Source organism: Engystomops pustulosus, chromosome 8 (assembly GCF_040894005.1).
Source record: "Engystomops pustulosus chromosome 8, aEngPut4.maternal, whole genome shotgun sequence".
Classification (NCBI taxonomy): domain Eukaryota; kingdom Metazoa; phylum Chordata; class Amphibia; order Anura; family Leptodactylidae; genus Engystomops; species Engystomops pustulosus.
In genome coordinates, this window is record NC_092418.1 from 118,435,797 (window position 1) to 118,455,558 (window position 19,762).

General features: G+C 51.2%; 2 protein-coding genes across 2 annotated transcripts in view; one reads left to right on the forward strand and one right to left on the reverse strand.

Annotated features, from left to right (window-relative positions):
- The window catches only part of LOC140075952 (uncharacterized), a 364,396-nt gene that overhangs the window by 169,866 nt on the left and 174,768 nt on the right, over positions 1-19,762 (forward strand). The window lies entirely within an intron of this gene.
- The window catches only part of CTDSP1 (CTD small phosphatase 1), a 28,975-nt gene continuing 12,678 nt past the window's right edge, over positions 3,466-19,762 (reverse strand). The window contains exons 2-7 of the mRNA XM_072122393.1: positions 11,013-11,161; positions 9,341-9,439; positions 9,202-9,258; positions 6,109-6,201; positions 4,860-5,045; positions 3,466-4,754 (exon numbers count right to left, since the gene is read on the reverse strand). Of these exons, the coding sequence (XP_071978494.1) occupies positions 4,626-4,754; positions 4,860-5,045; positions 6,109-6,201; positions 9,202-9,258; positions 9,341-9,439; positions 11,013-11,161 (713 nt within the window). The 3' untranslated portion in view covers positions 3,466-4,625. The remainder of the gene's footprint in view (positions 4,755-4,859; positions 5,046-6,108; positions 6,202-9,201; positions 9,259-9,340; positions 9,440-11,012; positions 11,162-19,762) is intronic.

Genomic DNA, 19,762 nt, shown 5'->3' on the forward strand with positions numbered 1-19,762 from the left:
AAATTATCTATATATATATATATATATATATATAAAAATACACACATATCATGATCTTTCTTATCCTGTACGATATAAACATAGGACATTAAACTGTTCTGCCGACCATTAAATAAAGAACACACAGACACAGGAGGGGTTCAGGATTTCTCTTTAGTTTTGACGTTTCTTCTCATTTGAAAGATTATTTTACAATTTTAAAATCACACACAAAAAGAAGGCACTTAAAATGTTCTTTTTCTTCTCCCGCCGCAGATGTTATGAGGATTAGCTCCTGTGTTCTCTCCGAAGACAGATATACAATAAAAATATATAATATCATAAAAAAAAATAACTGTCAGGCTAAGCGGCCGCCCCTTTAAGGGGGACAACCCCTCCTCTGGGTGTTTTCCTGTAGACAATATTACTCGCAGGAGCCCCCACCCTATGCAGAGGATCCCGGCATTGGCTCTGCAGAGCCCCCACCCTATGCAGAGGATCCCGGCATTGGCTCTGCAGAGCCCCCACCCTATGCAGAGGATCCCGGCTTTGGCTCTGCAGAGCCCCCACCCTATGCAGAGGATCCCGGCATTGGCTCTGCAGAGCCCCCACCCTATGCAGAGCCCCCACCCCATGCAGAGCCCCCACCCTATGCAGAGCCCCCACCCCATGCAGAGCCCCCACCCTATGCAGAGGATCCCGGCATTGGCTCTGCAGAGCCCCCACCCTATGCAGAGGATCCCGGCATTGGCTCTGCAGAGCCCCCACCCTATGCAGAGGATCCCGGCTTTGGCTCTGCAGAGCCCCCACCCTATGCAGAGGATCCCGGCATTGGATCTGCAGAGCCCCCACCCTATGCAGAGCCCCCACCCCATGCAGAGCCCCCACCCTATGCAGAGGATCCCGGCATTGGCTCTGCAGAGCCCCCACCCTATGCAGAGGATCCCGGCATTGGCTCTGCAGAGCCCCCACCCTATGCAGAGGATCCCGGCATTGGCTCTGCAGAGCCCCCACCCTATGCAGAGGATCCTGGCATTGGCTCTGCAGAGCCCCCACCCCATGCAGAGGATCCTGGCCTCTGATAGTTGTGCCTCCTCCTAAATCAAAGTCTTCTCTTAAATTAGTAGCTGCTGGACTGTGAAAAGCGGATTTATATATCTGGACTGTAGCTTCTACTGGGGGGGGGGGTGTCCTCACACTGCTGTGCTCTGTGCTCTCTGCAGCCAGTGTTATGTATTGTCCCTGGAGAGATGTGTAATCAGACCTCACACTGCTGTGCTCTGTGCTCTCTGCAGCCAGTGTTATGTATTGTCCCTGGAGAGATGTGTAATCAGACCTCACACTGCTGTGCTCTGTGCTCTCTGCAGCCAGTGTTATGTATCTTCCCTGGAGAGATGTGTAATCACACCTCACACTGCTGTGCTCTGTGCTCTCTGCAGCCAGTGTTATGTACTGTCCCTGGAGAGATGTGTAATCACACCTCACACTGCTGTGCTCTGTGCTCTCTGCAGCCAGTGTTATGTATTGTCCCTGGAGAGATGTGTAATCACACCTCACACTGCTGTGCTCTGTGCTCTCTGCAGCCAGTGTTATGTATTGTCCCTGGAGAGATGTGTAATCAGACCTCACACTGCTGTGCTCTGTGCTCTCTGCAGCCAGTGTTATAGATTGTCCATGGAGAGATGTGTAATCAGACCTCACACTGCTGTGCTCTGTGCTCTCTGCAGCCAGTGTTATGTATTGTCCCTGGAGAGATGTGTGATCAGACCTCACACTGCTGTGCTCTGTGCTCTCTGCAGCCAGTGTTATGTATTGTCCCTGGAGAGATGTGTAATCAGACCTCACACTGCTGTGCTCTGTGCTCTCTGCAGCCAGTGTTATGTATTGTACCTGGAGAGATGTATAATCAGACCTCACACTGCTGTGCTTTGTTCTCTCTGCAGCCAGTGTTATGTATTGTCCCTGGAGAGATGTGTAATCAGACCTCACACTGCTGTGCTCTGTGCTCTCTGCAGCCAGTGTTATGTATCTTCCCTGGAGAGATGGATAATCAGACCTTTGTGTACATTGTTAGTAGCAGCAGGACTGTCACATGCATATGTATATTCCAGGGTTGTAGTTTCTTCAAGTGCACTGGGAACATGTCCTCACACTGCTGTGAGTTTTTCGGCACTGAGCTGCTTCACAGCCCCGTCCTTCTGCCTTGTATACAAACCCTAAGAGGCTCCCGATTTAATACACAGCGATCAACAGAGGGAAGAGGCTGTGGTCCAGTACAATGCTAAGAGCAAAGCAGTGTGAGGACACGCCCCCAGTGCACTTGGAGAAGCTCAGATCCTGGAATATAAATCTACATTTCACAGTCCTGCTGCTACTAACAACTCAGCTCAATGCAGAAAACTCACAGCATTATATATAGGAATTAGTCCCCAAACAATTCTTTATCTATTTAGAAATAAACACTAAAAAAAGTTTGTTGCCAAGGGTGGACCTTTACATGAATGTGCCCTTGAAGATTAAGCTGGGGGATATGTTCCCATGCAGCACCATGCCAACCTTGCCCCTTATATTCAGAAATAGTGTCTACAAGGAAACACAAGCGGCAGAGGCGGAGCTCCAACCGATCCCGTCCGTGGTGCTATAGCTCTAAAATCATATATACAGATATACATATTTATAAAGTGATAAACTAGTTACACAAATACAGAAAAGTTTTTCTTTTGTCGCTTGACCGCCCCCTGGTGGCCACAATGCACACAGCAGAGGTTCCGTTACAATGAACGCTGCACGTTATCGGTAGATTTCCTTCTCACTGGTGAAGTTGCCCAAAAAAAAAAAATAAATGTGCAATTCCAATACAGTAAGTGAAGTGAATGATGGTCAGTTTACGACTACGACTACTAAAGGAGAGAACAGGAAAGGGAGGGGGAGGAGTTATAGAGTTGATTATGTATTCACAGCCTCCAAATTTACAAAAAATAAGGCACAATTATGGAGAGAGATTTAAGGCAAAGGGTTCAATGTCTGATTCTCTGCTTGGAAATCAAGAAAGGCACAAATTTTGCAAAAAGGGGTGCGCTCTGTATACACCGGGCCCAAAGAAGTGGCAGTCAAAATGTGAAATCCCCAAAAATCTGGAGATCGTGTTCCAAATAGATGGCAGCCATACGGATAGTCCCACACGCAATGAGCAATTCCCATTACCCACCAGACTAAAAAACTTTTTGAAACTTGAATAGAAAAAAAGTGGAGACAAGTGCACTTTAAAATTTTTGCGGACCTTCCTCTGGCTCCTATGTATCTGCAGGACTTGATATCCTCCCATAACATAAGGCACTGTATATGCAGGGCGGAGGCTGCATGGGGCGGAGTCCTGGGTCATTATTGCATCCTATAGGGCGGGCTGTCAGCTGATCTGCATGAAGGTGATGGGATGTGCAAAGCTGTGCAAAGCCCCCGATCCCCCCAAACCCCCCCCCCCCTGAGCCCATGTCAACGCAGGAGAGCAAACTCTCAAGATATCTAAAAAATTTCTGAACCTTCAGATAAAACTACTGTGGGTCTATGGTCCCCAAAATCTTCAAAAATTCCCAAAAACACAACTCAAAATTTGCTAAAAATTTGCACGATTACCCAACTGTTATGAATGATCAGGTGAAATTAAGACCAGGGACCACGTGGACCCCACTGAGCCCTCGGCCCGATCACCTGCCCAACTGTTCATAGTGTATAGTGTGACATTCAAGTTATGGCCACCAGCCGACCTAATATCGAGGGCTGGGGAGGCCAAAAATATAACATAAAAACTGAATTTCCCCCAAAAACGCACATTACCACCAAATTCAACTTTTTGAAAAAAAAAATAAAATAAGATAAAGTATGACAGTACCCAGAAGGCACCAGTTCAATCCCAACTGTGACCGGCACATAGGGAGACCCCCTCCCCCCCCCCCAGTGTGTAATCTGCAGCATGTGACCCCCAACCACCTTCTAGGCTCATACAAATCGCAAAAAAACTAAACAAAAACAGAAAAAAATCCAAAATTTCAAGAAAAACAACAATTCCTATCAATGGCGGAATAACGGTCGGACGCCCTAAACAATCACAACAAACAAAACCTGTGAATCATTAATACTTTTTCGTGGTGCCCCCCCACCCCCCCCCATTGCCTGCAAGTCCTTGGAGGCCCAAAAACTAAAGCAGTATAAACCCCCTCCCTCCCCTCTCCCAAAATAAAAAGAAAAATAGAGCTACAAAAATTTCTCTGGGAATCAAAGACGAAAGAGAAATTTTTAGACAAATACTTGAAAAATTGTTCAAAATTTCTGGTTAAAAATAAAAACAAAAAGCTTTTTCTTCATTAGTTTTTTTTTTGGGGGGGGGGGGTTTCTTAAGTCATAAGGAAACTTTAAAAATGGAAACCATTCTGAAAAAAACATTAGTCCGAAATACTTAAAGGGTTTTGGTATCAAAATCAGCAAAAAACTAGAGCCACAAATTCCTGTGATCATGGAGCCGTTACATTTCAGAGGTGCCGCAGCCCACAGCAGCGTTACAAGAAGCCACGCCCACGCTCCTGTCCTCCCACAGTCCAGCACAGGTGTGAGCGTGCTCAGTGTGAAGGAGCCCCGCCCCCTGGCAGTCATTAGCTGGCAGTCCTGCGCTGCTTTAGTACGCTGTACACGTCATCCACCCGGCTGAGCTTCTCAAAGAAAGGGATCAGGTCCAGCAGCTCCGTGTCGCTCATGTCATCAAACCAGGACACTACAGGCACCTGCGGAGGACACAACACAGATTTAGACTCCGCCCATATGGCCGATTGTAGAGAACCAGGAGGAGGGAGAAGGGAGAACACAACAAACGCTACAAAGCCTCGTACCGCGTTATCCGGATGGAAGATATAAGAGGCCGGGGAATTGTCAATGATCACCACTTTATTCAGGTCCCGCCCCAGTCTGCTCAGGTCCTTGACATAGTTCCCCCTGTGGAAGGCACAAGATTCCCGGAAGAGGCGACCACGGAAAGCCCCCCATTTATCCAGCAGATCCGCAACTGGGTCAGCGTACTGCGAACGAGAAGAGACGGAGGGTGAAGACTGGACCAACGGAGCCGACAATGCTGCCATCATACAGGAGGCCACGTGACACATCACATAGATAGAGGCGGCCACGTGACACATCACATAGATACAGGCGGCCACGTGACACATCACATAGATACAGGCGGCCACGTGACACATCACATAGATACAGGCGGCCACGTGACACATCACATAGATACAGGAGGCCACGTGACACATCACATAGATACAGGCGGCCACGTGACACATCACATAGATACAGGCGGCCACGTGACACATCACATAGATACAGGAGGCCACGTGACACATCACATAGATACAGGAGGCCACGTGACACATCACATAGATACATGCGGTCACGTGACACATCACATAGATACAGGCGGCCATGTGACACATCACATAGATAAAGGAGGCCACGTGACACATCACATAGATACAGGAGGCCACGTGACACATCACATAGATACAGGCGGCCACGTGACACATCACATAGATACAGGCGGCCACGTGACACATCACATAGATACAGGCGGCCACGTGACACATCACATAGATAAAGGAGGCCACGTGACACATCACATAGATACAGGCGGCCACGTGACACATCACATAGATACAGGCGGCCACGTGACACATCACATAGATACAGGCGGCCACGTGACACATCACATAGATACAGGAGGCCACGTGACACGTCACATAGATACAGGAGGCCACGTGACACGTCACATAGATACAGGCGGCCATGCTACACGTCACGTGGATACAGGCGGCCATGCTACACGTCACGTGGATACAGGCGGCCATGCTACACGTCACGTGGATACAGGTGGCCATGCTACACGTCACGTGGATACAGGTGGCCATGCTACACGTCACGTGGATACAGGTGGCCATGCTACACGTCACGTGGATACAGGCAGCCACGTTACACATCACGTGGATACAGGAGGCCATGTTAATCTTTGCATTGGATAAGACGGAGAGAGAGAATTGTCTGATTCTAATTCTATGGACAACTATATAAAAACACTTTAGGTTTCACCTTTGCCAGACTCGCAGTGAACAGGACGCACTCAAACATCTCCCCCATTCGCCTGAGGAACTCATCCACATGAGGCCGCTTTAACACATACACCTAAGAGGGGGAAGAGAGCAAAATGGTGGGAATTAGAGGGACACAGAAATTAATTTTAATAACAACAACCTCACAATCCAGGAGATTAATCAGAATACTGAGTGCAGCTCTGGGGTATAATACAGGATGTAACTCAGGATCAGTACAGGATAAGTAATGTCATGTATGTACACAGTGACTGCACCAGCAGCAGAATAGTGAGTGCAGCTCTGGAGTATAATACAGGATGTAACTCAGGGTCAGTACAGGATAAGTAATGTCATGTATGTACACAGTGACTGCACCAGCAGCAGAATAGTGAGTGCAGCTCTGGGGTATAATACAGGATGTAACTCAGGATCAGTACAGGATAAGTAATGTCATGTATGTACACAGTGACTGCACCAGCAGCAGAATAGTGAGTGCAGCTGTGGGGTATAATACAGGATGTAACTCAGGATCAGTACAGGATAAGTAATGTAATGTATGTACACAGTGACTGCACCAGCAGCAGAATAGTGAGTGCAGCTCTGGGGTATAATACAGGATGTAACTCAGGATCAGTACAGGATAAGTAATGTCATGTATGTACACAGTGACTGCACCAGCAGCAGAATAGTGAGTGCAGCTCCGGGGTATAATACAGGATGTAACTCAGGATCAGTACAGGATAAGTAATGTCATGTATGTACACAGTGACTGCACCAGCAGCAGAATAGTGAGTGCAGCTCTGGAGTATAATACAGGATGTAACTCAGGATCAGTACAGGATAAGTAATGTCATGTATGTACACAGTGACTGCACCAGCAGCAGAATAGTGAGTGCAGCTCTGGAGTATAATACAGGATGTAACTCAGGATCAGTACAGGATAAGTAATGTCATGTATGTACACAGTGACTGCACCAGCAGCAGAATAGTGAGTGCAGCTCTGGGGTATAATACAGGGTGTAACTCAGGATCAGTACAGGATAAGTAATGTCATGTATGTACACAGTGACTGCACCAGCAGCAGAATAGTGAGTGCAGCTCTGGGGTATAATACAGGATGTAACTCAGGATCAGTACAGGATAAGTAATGTCATGTATGTACACAGTGACTGCACCAGCAGCAGAATAGTGAGTGCAGCTCTGGGGTATAATACAGGGTGTAACTCAGGATCAGTACAGGATAAGTAATGTCATGTTTGTACACAGTGACTGCACCAGCAGCAGAATAGTGAGTGCAGCTCTGGGGTATAATACAGGATGTAACTCAGGATCAGTACAGGATAAGAAATGTCATGTATGTACACAGTGACTGCACCAGCAGCAGAATAGTGAGTGCAGCTCTGGAGTATAATACAGGATGTAACTCAGGATCAGTACAGGATAAGTAATGTCATGTATGTACACAGTGACTGCACCAGCAGCAGAATAGTGAGTGCAGCTCTGGGGTATAATACAGTATGTAACTCAGGATCAGTACAGGATAAGTAATGTCATGTATGTACACAGTGACTGCACCAGCAGCAGAATAGTGAGTGCAGCTCTGGGGTATAATACAGGATGTAACTCAGGATCAGTACAGGATAAGTAATGCCATGTATGTACACAGTGACTGCACCAGCAGCAGAATAGTGAGTGCAGCTCTGGGGTATAATACAGGATGTAACTCAGGATCAGTACAGGATAAGTAATGTCATGTATGTACACAGTGACTGCACCAGCAGCAGAATAGTGAGTGCAGCTCTGGGGTATAATACAGGATGTAACTCAGGATCAGTACAGGATAAGTAATGTCATGTATGTACACAGTGACTGCACCAGCAGCAGAATAGTGAGTGCAGCTCTGGAGTATAATACAGGATGTAACTCAGGATCAGTACAGGATAAGTAATGTCATGTATGTACAGTGACTGCACCAGCAGCAGAATAGTGAGTGCAGCTCTGGGGTATAATACAGGATGTAACTCAGGATCAGTACAGGATAAGTAATGTCATGTATGTACACAGTGACTGCACCAGCAGCAGAATAGTGAGTGCAGCTCTGGGGTATAATACAGGATGTAACTCAGGATCAGTACAGGATAAGTAATGTCATGTATGTACACAGTGACTGCACCAGCAGCAGAATAGTGAGTGCAGCTCTGGAATATAATACAGGATGTAACTCAGGATCAGTACAGGATAAGTAATGTCATGTATGTACACAGTGACTGCACCAGCAGCAGAATAGTGAGTGCAGCTCTGGGGTATAATACAGGATGTAACTCAGGATCAGTACAGGATAAGTAATGTCATGTATGTACACAGTGACTGCACCAGCAGCAGAATAGTGAGTGCAGCTCTGGGGTAAAATACAGGATGTAACTCAGGATCAGTACAGGATAAGTAATGTCATGTATGTACACAGTGACTGCACCAGCAGCAGAATAGTGACTGCAGCTCTGGAGTATAATACAGGATGTAACTCAGGATCAGTACAGGATAAGTAATGTCATGTATGTACACAGTGACTGCACCAGCAGCAGAATAGTGAGTGCAGCTCTGGGGTATAATACTGGATGTAACTCAGGATCAGTACAGGATAAGTAATGTCATGTATGTACACAGTGACTGCACCAGCAGCAGAATAGTGAGTGCAGCTCTGGGGTATAATACTGGATGTAACTCAGGATCAGTACAGGATAAGTAATGTCATGTATGTACACAGTGACTGCACCAGCAGCAGAATAGTGAGTGCAGCTCTGGGGTATAATGCAGGATGTAACTCAGGATCAGCACAGAATAGTGAGTGCAGCTCTGGGGTAGGATCAGTAGATGATGATCATTACACTGTGATGTCTCTTCGTCTTGTCGCTGTCGGCCGGCGCTGACCACAAGTAATCAAGAATAGGCTGAAGGACGATAGCGCAGCCTATCCTGGATTACTTGAAGCTAGCAGCGGCCCGGGAGGGTGACGCTGGCGTCCTGATAATGAAGTTTCCTGAAAATGTTATACAATTCATTTAGTCCGGAGAAAGAGCGAGAGAAGATTTACCTGATGAACCGTTCCGTCAATCTCTACAGGAATGATAAAGTCGGCGTTATTGACCGGCTGCAAAAAGAAAGAAAAAACATTTCACCTCCGCTGCACGACCAGAAGTGGCCACACGTGGCGCTGTAACCGCTCGCTTTACCTTGAACGAGCTGTGAACCAAAGTCTCATCCAGGTCGATAACCACGCAGATCTTTCCCGCATCCTGCGGCTTCACCTCCGGCAGAAGATACTTAGTCGCCTGAAAAAAGGAAAGGTAATAAATCCTAAAAATGACATTTTATTTTTGGAAAAAAAATTCATTTGTTGTGCGGAATAATCCGTCCGGATCCTTTCTATAAATCACAAACACCAATGAGAGGAGGAATTCCCGGGCAGTCCCCGTCTCCTCCACCAGGTGGCGCTGCAGCAATGTCTCAGGAATTGGATACAGAATATTTCTGAGAATTCTAGAAAGTTCATTACAGTAACGAGAATTTCATTACATTCTGCAGTCACAAGAGAATTCTCATTATCTTATGCGCAGCTTCTTCCTCGTTTGTGTCAGGTTCATTGTAATTCTTAAAAGTGGGTGGGGCTCAGGAGGGGGCGGGACTTTACAGCCCAAAAAAATGTAACATAATTTATGCTAGAAATGGGTAAATAATAGCGGAAATCTAGAATGTCAGCTCTTCAGTAACGTATAACGCAGCCGCCCGTCTTCTGGAGACGTAACGTATAACGCGGCCGCCCGTCTTCTGGAGACGTAACGTATAACGCAGCCGCCCGTCTTCTGGAGTAGTAACGTATAACGCGGCCGCCCGTCTTCTGGTGTAGTAACGTATAACGCAGCCGCCCGTCTTCTGGAGACGTAACGTATAACGCGGCCGCCCGTCTTCTGGTGTAGTAACGTATAACGCAGCCGCCCGTCTTCTGGTGTAGTAACGTATAACGCGGCCGCCCGTCTTCTGGTGTAGTAACGTATAACGCAGCCGCCCGTCTTCTGCAGACGTAACGTATAACGCGGCCGCCCGTCTTCTGGAGACGTAACGTATAACGCAGCCGCCCGTCTTCTGGTGACGTAACGTATAACGCAGCCGCCCGTCTTCTGGTGACGTAACGTATAACGCAGCCGCCCGTCTTCTGGTGACGTAACGTATAACGCAGCCGCCCGTCTTCTGGTGTAGTAACGTATAACGCGGCCGCCCGTCTTCTGGTGACGTAACGTATAACGCAGCCGCCCGTCTTCTGGAGACGTAACGTATAACGCAGCCGCCCGTCTTCTGGTGACATAACGTATAACGCAGCCGCCCGTCTTCTGGAGACGTAACGTATAACACGGCCGCCCGTCTTCTGGTGTAGTAACGTATAACGCGGCCGCCCGTCTTCTGGTGTAGTAACGTATAACGCGGCCGCCCGTCTTCTGGTGTAGTAACGTATAACGCGGCCGCCCGTCTTCTGGTGTAGTAACGTATAACGCGGCCGCCCGTCTTCTGGTGTAGTAACGTATAACGCGGCCGCCCGTCTTCTGGTGTAGTAACGTATAACGCAGCCGCCCGTCTTCTGGTGTAGTAACGTATAACGCGGCCGCCCGTCTTCTGGTGTAGTAACGTATAACGCAGCCGCCCGTCTTCTGGTGACATAACGTATAACGCGGCCGCCCGTCTTCTGGTGACATAACGTATAACGCGGCCGCCCGTCTTCTGGTGACATAACGTATAACGCGGCCGCCCGTCTTCTGGAGACGTAACGTATAACGCAGCCGCCCGTTATAACAGAGTTGCCCTTAGAGAACCGGTCACATGACCGGCGCCGGTACCAGAACTTTCTCTCACCTTGGGGACTGATCCATTCTCTTCCGGGAGGAGGGGGGCGTTGTTATTAACAGGAAGGGGCTCAGCATCGTCCCGGCACAGGCAGCAGAAGAGTGAGTGGAAGATGCTCCGGCTCCGAGGCTTCTTGGAGGATGAGGAGCTGTGAACACCTGAGGAGAGACACAAGACGTTATTAACCCCGTCCTCCCCAGCGCCATCAGCCACAAGGTGATCAAATCCGTGGATGTGGCAGCGGCCGCACCGGGGGGATTACCGCGCTCTTATGGGATCAGCCCGGATCAGCGCACCTTAATCCCACCACAGTTAACAAGATTTAATATCACAGGAGACTGAAGCGCCAAACAGATGTCACCGGAGTGATACATCCAGGGACCTCGCCAGTGTATCTAAGCCTATCCTGTGTGATACAGTCTGCTGAGCTGTGTATCTAATCCTATCCTGTGTGATACAGTCTGCTGAGCTGTGTATCTAATCCTATCCTGTGTGATACAGTCTGCTGAGCTGTGTATCTAATCCTATCCTGTGTGATACAGTCTGCTGAGCTGTGTATCTAATCCCATCCTGTGTGATACTGACTGCTGAGCTGTTTATCTAATCCTCTCCTGTGTGATACTGTCTGCTGAGCTGTGTATCTAATCCTATCCTGTGTGATACTGTCTGCTGAGCTGTGTATCTAATCCTCTTCTGTGTGATACTGTCTGCTGAGCTGTGTATCTAATCCTATGTGTGATACTGTCTGCTGAGCTGTGTATCTAATCCTATCCTGTGTGATACTGTCTGCTGAGCTGTGTATCTAATCCTCTTCTGTGTGATACTGTCTGCTGAGCTGTGTATCTAATCCTCCCCTGTGTGATTCTGTCTGCTGAGCTGTGTATCTAATCCTCTTCTGTGTGATACTGTCTGCTGAGCTGTGTATCTAATCCTCTTCTGTGTGATACTGTGTGCTGAGCTGTGTATCTAATCCTCTTCTGTGTGACACTGTCTGCTGAGCTGTGTATCTAATCCTATCCTGTGTGATACTGTCTGCTGAGCTGTGTATCTAATCCTCCCCTGTGTGATACTGTCTGCTGAGCTGTGTATCTAATCCTCCCCTGTGTGATACTGTCAGCTGAGCTGTGTATCTAATCCTCTTCTGTGTGATACGGCCTGTTGAGCTGTGTATCTAATCCTATCTTGTGTGATACTGCAGAGCTGTGTATCTAATCCTATCCTGTGTGATACTGTCTACTGAGCTGTGTATCTAATCCTATCCTGTGTGATACTGACTGCTGAGCTGTGTATCTAATCCTATCCTGTGTGATACTGTCTCCTGAGCTGTGTATCTAATCCTATCCTGTGTGATACTGTCTGCAGAGCTGTGTATCTAATCCTATCCTGTGTAATACTGTCTGCTGAGCTATGTATCTAATCCCCTCCTGTGTGATACTGTCTGCTGAGCTACGTATCTAATCCTATCCTGTGTGATACTGTCTGCTGAGCTATGTATCTAATCCTATCATGTGTGATGCTGTCTGCTGAGCTGTGTATCTAATCCTATCCTGTGTGATACTGACTGCTGAGCTGTGTATCTAATCCTATCCTGTGTGATACTGTCTCCTGAGCTGTGTATCTAATCCTATCCTGTGTGATACTGTCTGCTGAGCTTTGTATCTAATCCTATCCTGTGTGATACTGACTGCTGAGCTGTGTATCTAATCCTATCCTGTGTGATACTGTCTGCGGAGCTATGTATCTAATCCTATCCTGTGTGATACTGTCTGCTGAGCTGCGTATCTCATCCTATCCTGTGTGATACTGCCTTCTGAACTGTGTATCTAATCCCATCATGTGTGATACAGTCTGCTGTGTATCTAATCCTATCCTGTGTGATACTGTCTCCTGAGCTTTGTATCCAAGCGTGTATCTAATCCTTTCCTGTGTGATACTGTCTGCTGAGCTGTGTATCTAATCCTATCCTGTGTGATACTGTCTGCTGAGCTGTGTATCTAATCCTCTCCTGTGTGATACTGTCTGCTGAGCTGTGTATCTAATCCTATCCTGTGTGATACTGTCTGCTGAGCTGTGTATCTAATCCTATCCTGTGTGATACTGTCTGCTGAGCTGTGTATCTAATCCTATCCTGTGTGATACTGTCTGCTGAGCTGTGTATCTAATCCTATCCTGTGTGATACTGTCTGCTGAGCTGTGTATCTAATCCTATCCTGTGTGATACTGTATGCTGAGCTGTGTATCTAATCCTCTCCTGTGTGATACTGTCTGCTGAGCTGTGTATCTAATCCTATCCTGTGTGATACTGTCTGCTGAGCCGTGTATCTAATCCTCTCCTGTGTGGTACTGTCTGCTGAGCCGTGTATCTAATCCTCTCCTGTGTGATACTGACTGCTGAGCCGTGTATCTAATCCTCTCCTGTGTGATACTGACTGCTGAGCCGTGTATCTAATCCTCTCCTGTGTGATACTGACTGCTGAGCTGTGTATCTAATCCTCTCCTGTGTGGTACTGTCTGCTGAGCCGTGTATCTAATCCCCTCCTGTGTGATACTGTATGCTGAGCTGTGTATCTAATCCTCTCCTGTGTGATACTGTCTGCTGAGCTGTGTATCTAATCCTATCCTGTGTGATACTGTCTGCTGAGCTGTGTATCTAATCCTCTCCTGTGTGGTACTGTCTGCTGAGCTGTGTATCTAATCCTCTCCTGTGTGATACTGTCTGCTGAGCTGTGTATCTAATCCTCTCCTGTGTGATACTGCCTGCTGAGCTGTGTATCTAATCCTATCCTGTGTGATACTGTCTGCTGAGCTGTGTATCTAATCCTATCCTGTGTGATACTGTCTGCTGAGCTGTGTATCTAATCCTCTCCTGTGTGATACTGTCTGCTGAGCGGTGTATCTAATCCTCTCCTGTGTGATACTGCCTGCTGAGCTGTGTATCTAATCCTATCCTGTGTGATACTGTCTGCTGAGCTGTGTATCTAATCCTATCCTGTGTGATACTGTCTGCTGAGCTGTGTATCTAATCCTATCCTGTGTGATACTGTCTGCTGAGCTGTGTATCTAATCCTCTCCTGTGTGATACTGTCTGCTGAGCGGTGTATCTAATCCTCTCCTGTGTGATACTGCCTGCTGAGCTGTGTATCTAATCCTCTCCTGTGTGATACTGTCTGCTGTGTCGGGGTATCTGAGCCGGGTGTCTGACCACATGACACATGTATAGATTCCCAGTGTGTGATATAATGACTGATCTCTGTGTATCCCTGGTACTACTACTCTCATCCTCCATGATCCGGAGTTGTACACAGCCACAACTTCCATGTGGTCTTTAAAGTTGCAAAGTTCATCTTTGTGTTAAGGCTCAGCACAATGTCACCGCTCCCTGGAATGTCCCCGCTCTCTGGTTAATACCTAACCTGCGGCTTTAACCCTTCACCACTCTGGAGTCGGCGTGGCACCTGCGTACAGAGGGCACCAGGGAGTGGCGGGGGTGTATGACCAGCAGTAACGGCCGTAGGGCCCCAGGATCACGGGGCCCAACACACTGCAGACCAAGTGCAACAGCACTCCCTGCTAAAGCTGCACACAAGGTCCTAGAGCCCCCCATCTGCTGGAGCTGTATCACAGGGGCCCCCGGACAGAGTCGTACTTGGGGCCCCAGGAATGAGGAATTGATCCCTGTTGCTAATTGTTGCTAATATCAGTGTTACCGTCCCTTTAACAGATACTACATTCTAGTTGTTACAAATGTAGAGTCTTGGCCCCCTATGCATCAGACAGGACCCCCATTCATCCATGGACTGCAGAGTATCCTGGGAGCCCCCGCTTCACCCCCTTTCCATGACGCCCCAATGTTTTTCCTCTTATCCGTCTATCCTTATGCAGATTTAATGCCAATCACTGCACCGGGGGCCCCCACCCCTCCTGTCCTGCCCCCCTCCTGTCCTGCCGCCCCCCCCTCCTGTCCTGCCCCCCTCCTGTCCTGCCCCCCCTCCTGTCCTGCCGCCCCCCCCTCCTGTCCTGCCCCCCCCCCTCCTGTCCTGCCCCCCCCTCCTGTCCTGCCGCCCCCCCTCCTGTCCTGCCGACCCCGCCTCCTGTCCTGCCGACCCCCCCCCTCCTGTCCTGCCGACCCCCCTCCCGTCCTGCCGACCCCCCCTCCCGTCCTGCCGCCTGTCCCCTCCTGTCCTGCCGCCTGTCCCCTCCTGTCCTGCCGCCCCCCCTCCTCCTGTCCTGCCGCCCCCCCCCTCCTGTCCTGCCGCCCCCCCCCCTCCTGTCCTGCCGCCCCCCCCTCCTGTCCTGCCGCCCCCCCTCCTCCTGTCCTGCCGCCCCCCTCCTCCTGTCCTGCCGCCCCCCCCCTCCTGTCCTGCCGCCCCCCCTCCTCCTGTCCTGCCGCCCCCCCTCCTCCTGTCCTGCCGCCCCCCCCCTCCTGTCCTGCCGCCCCCCCTCCTCCTGTCCTGCCGCCCCCCTCCTCCTGTCCTGCCGCCCCCCCTCCTGTCCTGCCGCCCCCCCTCCTGTCCTGCCGCCCCCCCTCCTGTCCTGCCGCCCCCCCTCCTGTCCTGCCGCCCCCCCCTCCTGTCCTGCCGCCCCCCCCTCCTGTCCTGCCGCCCCCCCCCTCCTGTCCTGCCGCCCCCCCTCCTGTCCTGCCGCCCCCCCCCTCCTGTCCTGCCGACCCCCTCCTCCTGTCCTGCCGCCCCCCCCTCCTGTCCTGCCGCCCCCCCCTCCTGTCCTGCCGCCCCCCCCTCCTGTCCTGCCGCCCCCCCCCCTCCTGTCCTGCCGCCGCCCCTCCTGTCCTGCCGCCCCCCCTCCTCCTGTCCTGCCGACCCCCCTCCTGTCCTGCCGCCCCCCCCCTCCTGTCCTGCCGCCGCCCCTCCTGTCCTGCCGACCCCCCCTCCTGTCCTGCCGACCCCCCCTCCTGTCCTGCCGACCCCCCCTCCTGTCCTGCCGACCCCCCTCCTGTCCTGCCGACCCCCCATCCTGTCCTGCCGCCGCCCCTCCTGTCCTGCCGCCCCCCCTCCTCCTGTCCTGCCGACCCCCCCTCCTGTCCTGCCGACCCCCCTCCTGTCCTGCCGACCCCCCCCTCCTGTCCTGCCGACCCCCCCTCCTGTCCTGCCGACCCCCCCTCCTGTCCTGCCGCCCCCCCCCTCCTGTCCTGCCGCCCCCCCCCTCCTGTCCTGCCGCCCCCCCTCCTCCTGTCCTGCCGCCATATCCGGCCTCTGCAGCGCTGCCAGAATACACACAGGGAGGAAGAGGCCGGAGCCCGGAATATTAAACAGTCCTCCTCTCCGGACACACTGGGAGGGAAGGAGTTAACAGCGCAGGTCAGACCAAAGCATCAGAATAAGAGGATGAACTACACTCCATTCACATCCAGAGCTGCACTCAAAATGCTTGTCTTTAGGTTCAGGCTCTGCTGCTTCAGTGTCTGCATAGATGGAGCATTGCAGTAATACAGCCAATAACCCTGGAGCGCTGTGTGTGAGGAGACTGCAAGGGAAAGCATTAAATAATATCAGGCGCAGCTTTGGAAGTAACTAGAGTACAGCATAAAACAATCTCATTCTCCAGAATGACTCGCCTCTGCACTGCTGCGCTGCTGGTTCAGTGTCTGCATAGAGCATGCTGTTCTGTGACGCTATAATACCTCCAATGACACCTGCGTGGCCGCCACAACAAAAGACGCAGCTTTGGAAGTAACTAGAGTACAGCCTAAAACGATCTCATTCTCCAGAATGACTTGACTTTTGCGCTGCTGGTTCAGTGTCTGCATTCTCTTCTGTGACGCTATAATACAACCAATGACACGTGCGTGGCCGCCACATCAAAACACGCAGCTTTGGAAGTAACTAGAGTAAAATAAGTCATGTTTTATTGGTCACAAATGACCAAACACATCGAGGAGTACAGCCAATGGATTACGGTATGGATGTGTGGCATTTGTAAGAATTTTAGCTGCAGCTTTGGAAGCGACTGGAGTATAAAGTATCTCAAGACTGACCGGAGATTTTGCTGGTTCAGTCTCTGCATATAATATGCTCTAAAAGTATCAACCACCTTTATGGGGCAATTTCAAGTGGAAGCCAAGATAATCTACACGCAGCTTTGGAAGTAACTGGAGTATAACACATGTTAGTCTTGGATAGTTGGAGATAATGAGAGGTTGAGGCTGCCACCATGTCCCCTGTGCTTTACACTGCAGCCCTGCTCATAGAGATAAACACCAGGCCAGGAGTAATAATGACCAAGTATTAGAGGGAAGGTGATGACCAGGAAACTGCTGCACGTTACTAATGGGGAGGAGCCTGGATAAAGGGGAGGAGCTTGGCGCAGATTCCATCGGACGCACCTTTGTAGAGAATTTCCCCCATAACAATAAAGCAAACGAGGACACGAGGAAGTGATAGCGGGGGTTAATTATTAAGTGCTGCAAACTATGTGCACAACAGGAGCCTGCACCCATAACCTCCAATATACAGCTGCCACGAGAGACACCCAGCTTTCCAAAGACCTGACTCATGCCCCTGATACCATTATGGAGCCTAAAAGCAAATGTGAATTACTGTTTCCCTAAAAGCCACTCCCCCCCCCCCACACAAGTGTCAGCATGTCACTCTCCTATCCCCCCCAGTGTCAGCGTGTCACTCTCCTATCCCCCCCAGTGTCAGCGTGTCACTCTCCTATCCCCCCCAGTGTCAGCGTGTCACTCTCCTATCCCCCCCAGTGTCAGCGTGTCACTCTCCTATCCCCCCCAGTGTCAGCGTGTCACTCTCCTATCCCCCCCACACAAGTGTCAGCGTGTCACTCTCCTATCCCCCCCCCCAGTGTCAGCGTGTCACTCTCCTATCCCCCCCAGTGTCAGCGTGTCACTCTCCTATCCCCCCCAGTGTCAGCGTGTCACTCTCCTATCCCCCCCAGTGTCAGCGTGTCACTCTCCTATCCCCCCCAGTGTCAGCGTGTCACTCTCCTATCCCCCCCAGTGTCAGCGTGTCACTCTCCTATCCCCCCCAGTGTCAGCGTGTCACTCTCCTATCCCCCCCAGTGTCAGCGTGTCACTCTCCTATCCCCCCCAGTGTCAGCGTGTCACTCTCCTATCCCCCCCAGTGTCAGCGTGTCACTCTCCTATCCCCCCCAGTGTCAGCGTGTCACTCTCCTATCCCCCCCAGTGTCAGCGTGTCACTCTCCTATCCCCCCCAGTGTCAGCGTGTCACTCTCCTATCCCCCCAGTGTCAGCGTGTCACTCTCCTATCCCCTCCAGTGTCAGCGTGTCACTCTCCTATCCCCCCCAGTGTCAGCGTGTCACTCTCCTATCCCCCCCAGTGTCAGCGTGTCACTCTCCTATCCCCCCCAGTGTCAGCGTGTCACTCTCCTATCCCCCCCACACAAGTGTCAGCGTGTCACTCTCCTATCCCCCCCAGTGTCAGCGTGTCACTCTCCTATCCCCCCCAGTGTCAGCGTGTCACTCTCCTATCCCCCCCACACGTGTGTCAGCGTGTCACTCTCCTATCCCCCCCAGTGTCAGCGTGTCACTCTCCTATCCCCCCCAGTGTCAGCGTGTCACTCTCCTATCCCCCCCCCAGTGTCAGCGTGTCACTCTCCTATCCCCCCCAGTGTCAGCGTGTCACTCTCCTATCCCCCCCCAGTGTCAGCGTGTCACTCTCCTATCCCCCCCCCCAGTGTCAGCGTGTCACTCTCCTATCCCCCCCACACGTGTGTCAGCGTGTCACTCTCCTATCCCCCCCAGTGTCAGCGTGTCACTCTCCTATCCCCCCCAGTGTCAGCGTGTCACTCTCCTATCCCCCCCAGTGTCAGCGTGTCACTCTCCTATCCCCCCCAGTGTCAGCGTGTCACTCTCCTATCCCCCCCAGTGTCAGCGTGTCACTCTCCTATCCCCCCCCCAGTGTCAGCGTGTCACTCTCCTATCCCCCCCAGTGTCAGCGTGTCACTCTCCTATCCCCCCCCAGTGTCAGCGTGTCACTCTCCTATCCCCCCCCCAGTGTCAGCGTGTCACTCTCCTATCCCCCCCAGTGTCAGCGTGTCACTCTCCTATCCCCCCCAGTGTCAGCGTGTCACTCTCCTATCCCCCCCAGTGTTAGCGTGTCACTCTCCTATCCCCCCCAGTGTCAGCGTGTCACTCTCCTATCCCCCCCAGTGTCAGCGTGTCACTCTCCTATCCCCCCCAGTGTCAGCGTGTCACTCTCCTATCCCCCCCAGTGTCAGCGTGTCACTCTCCTATCCCCCCAGTGTCAGCGTGTCACTCTCCTATCCCCCCCAGTGTCAGCGTGTCACTCTCCTATCCCCCCCAGTGTCAGCGTGTCACTCTCCTATCCCCCCCAGTGTCAGCGTGTCACTCTCCTATCCCCCCCCCAGTGTCAGCGTGTCACTCTCCTATCCCCCCCCCCCAGTGTCAGCGTGTCACTCTCCTATCCCCCCCAGTGTGCGTGTCACTCTCCTATCCCCCCCAGTGTGTGTGTCACTCTCCTATCCCCCCCAGTGTGTGTGTCACTCTCCTATCCCCCCCAGTGTCAGCGTGTCACTCTCCTATCCCCTCCAGTGTCAGCGTGTCACTCTCCTATCCCCCCCAGTGTCAGCGTGTCACTCTCCTACCCCCCCAGTGTCAGCGTGTCACTCTCCTATCCCCCCCCAGTGTCAGCGTGTCACTCTCCTATCCCCCCCAGTGTCAGCATGTCACTCTCCTATCCCCCCAGTGTCAGCGTGTCACTCTCCTATCCCCTCCAGTGTCAGCGTGTCACTCTCCTATCCCCCCC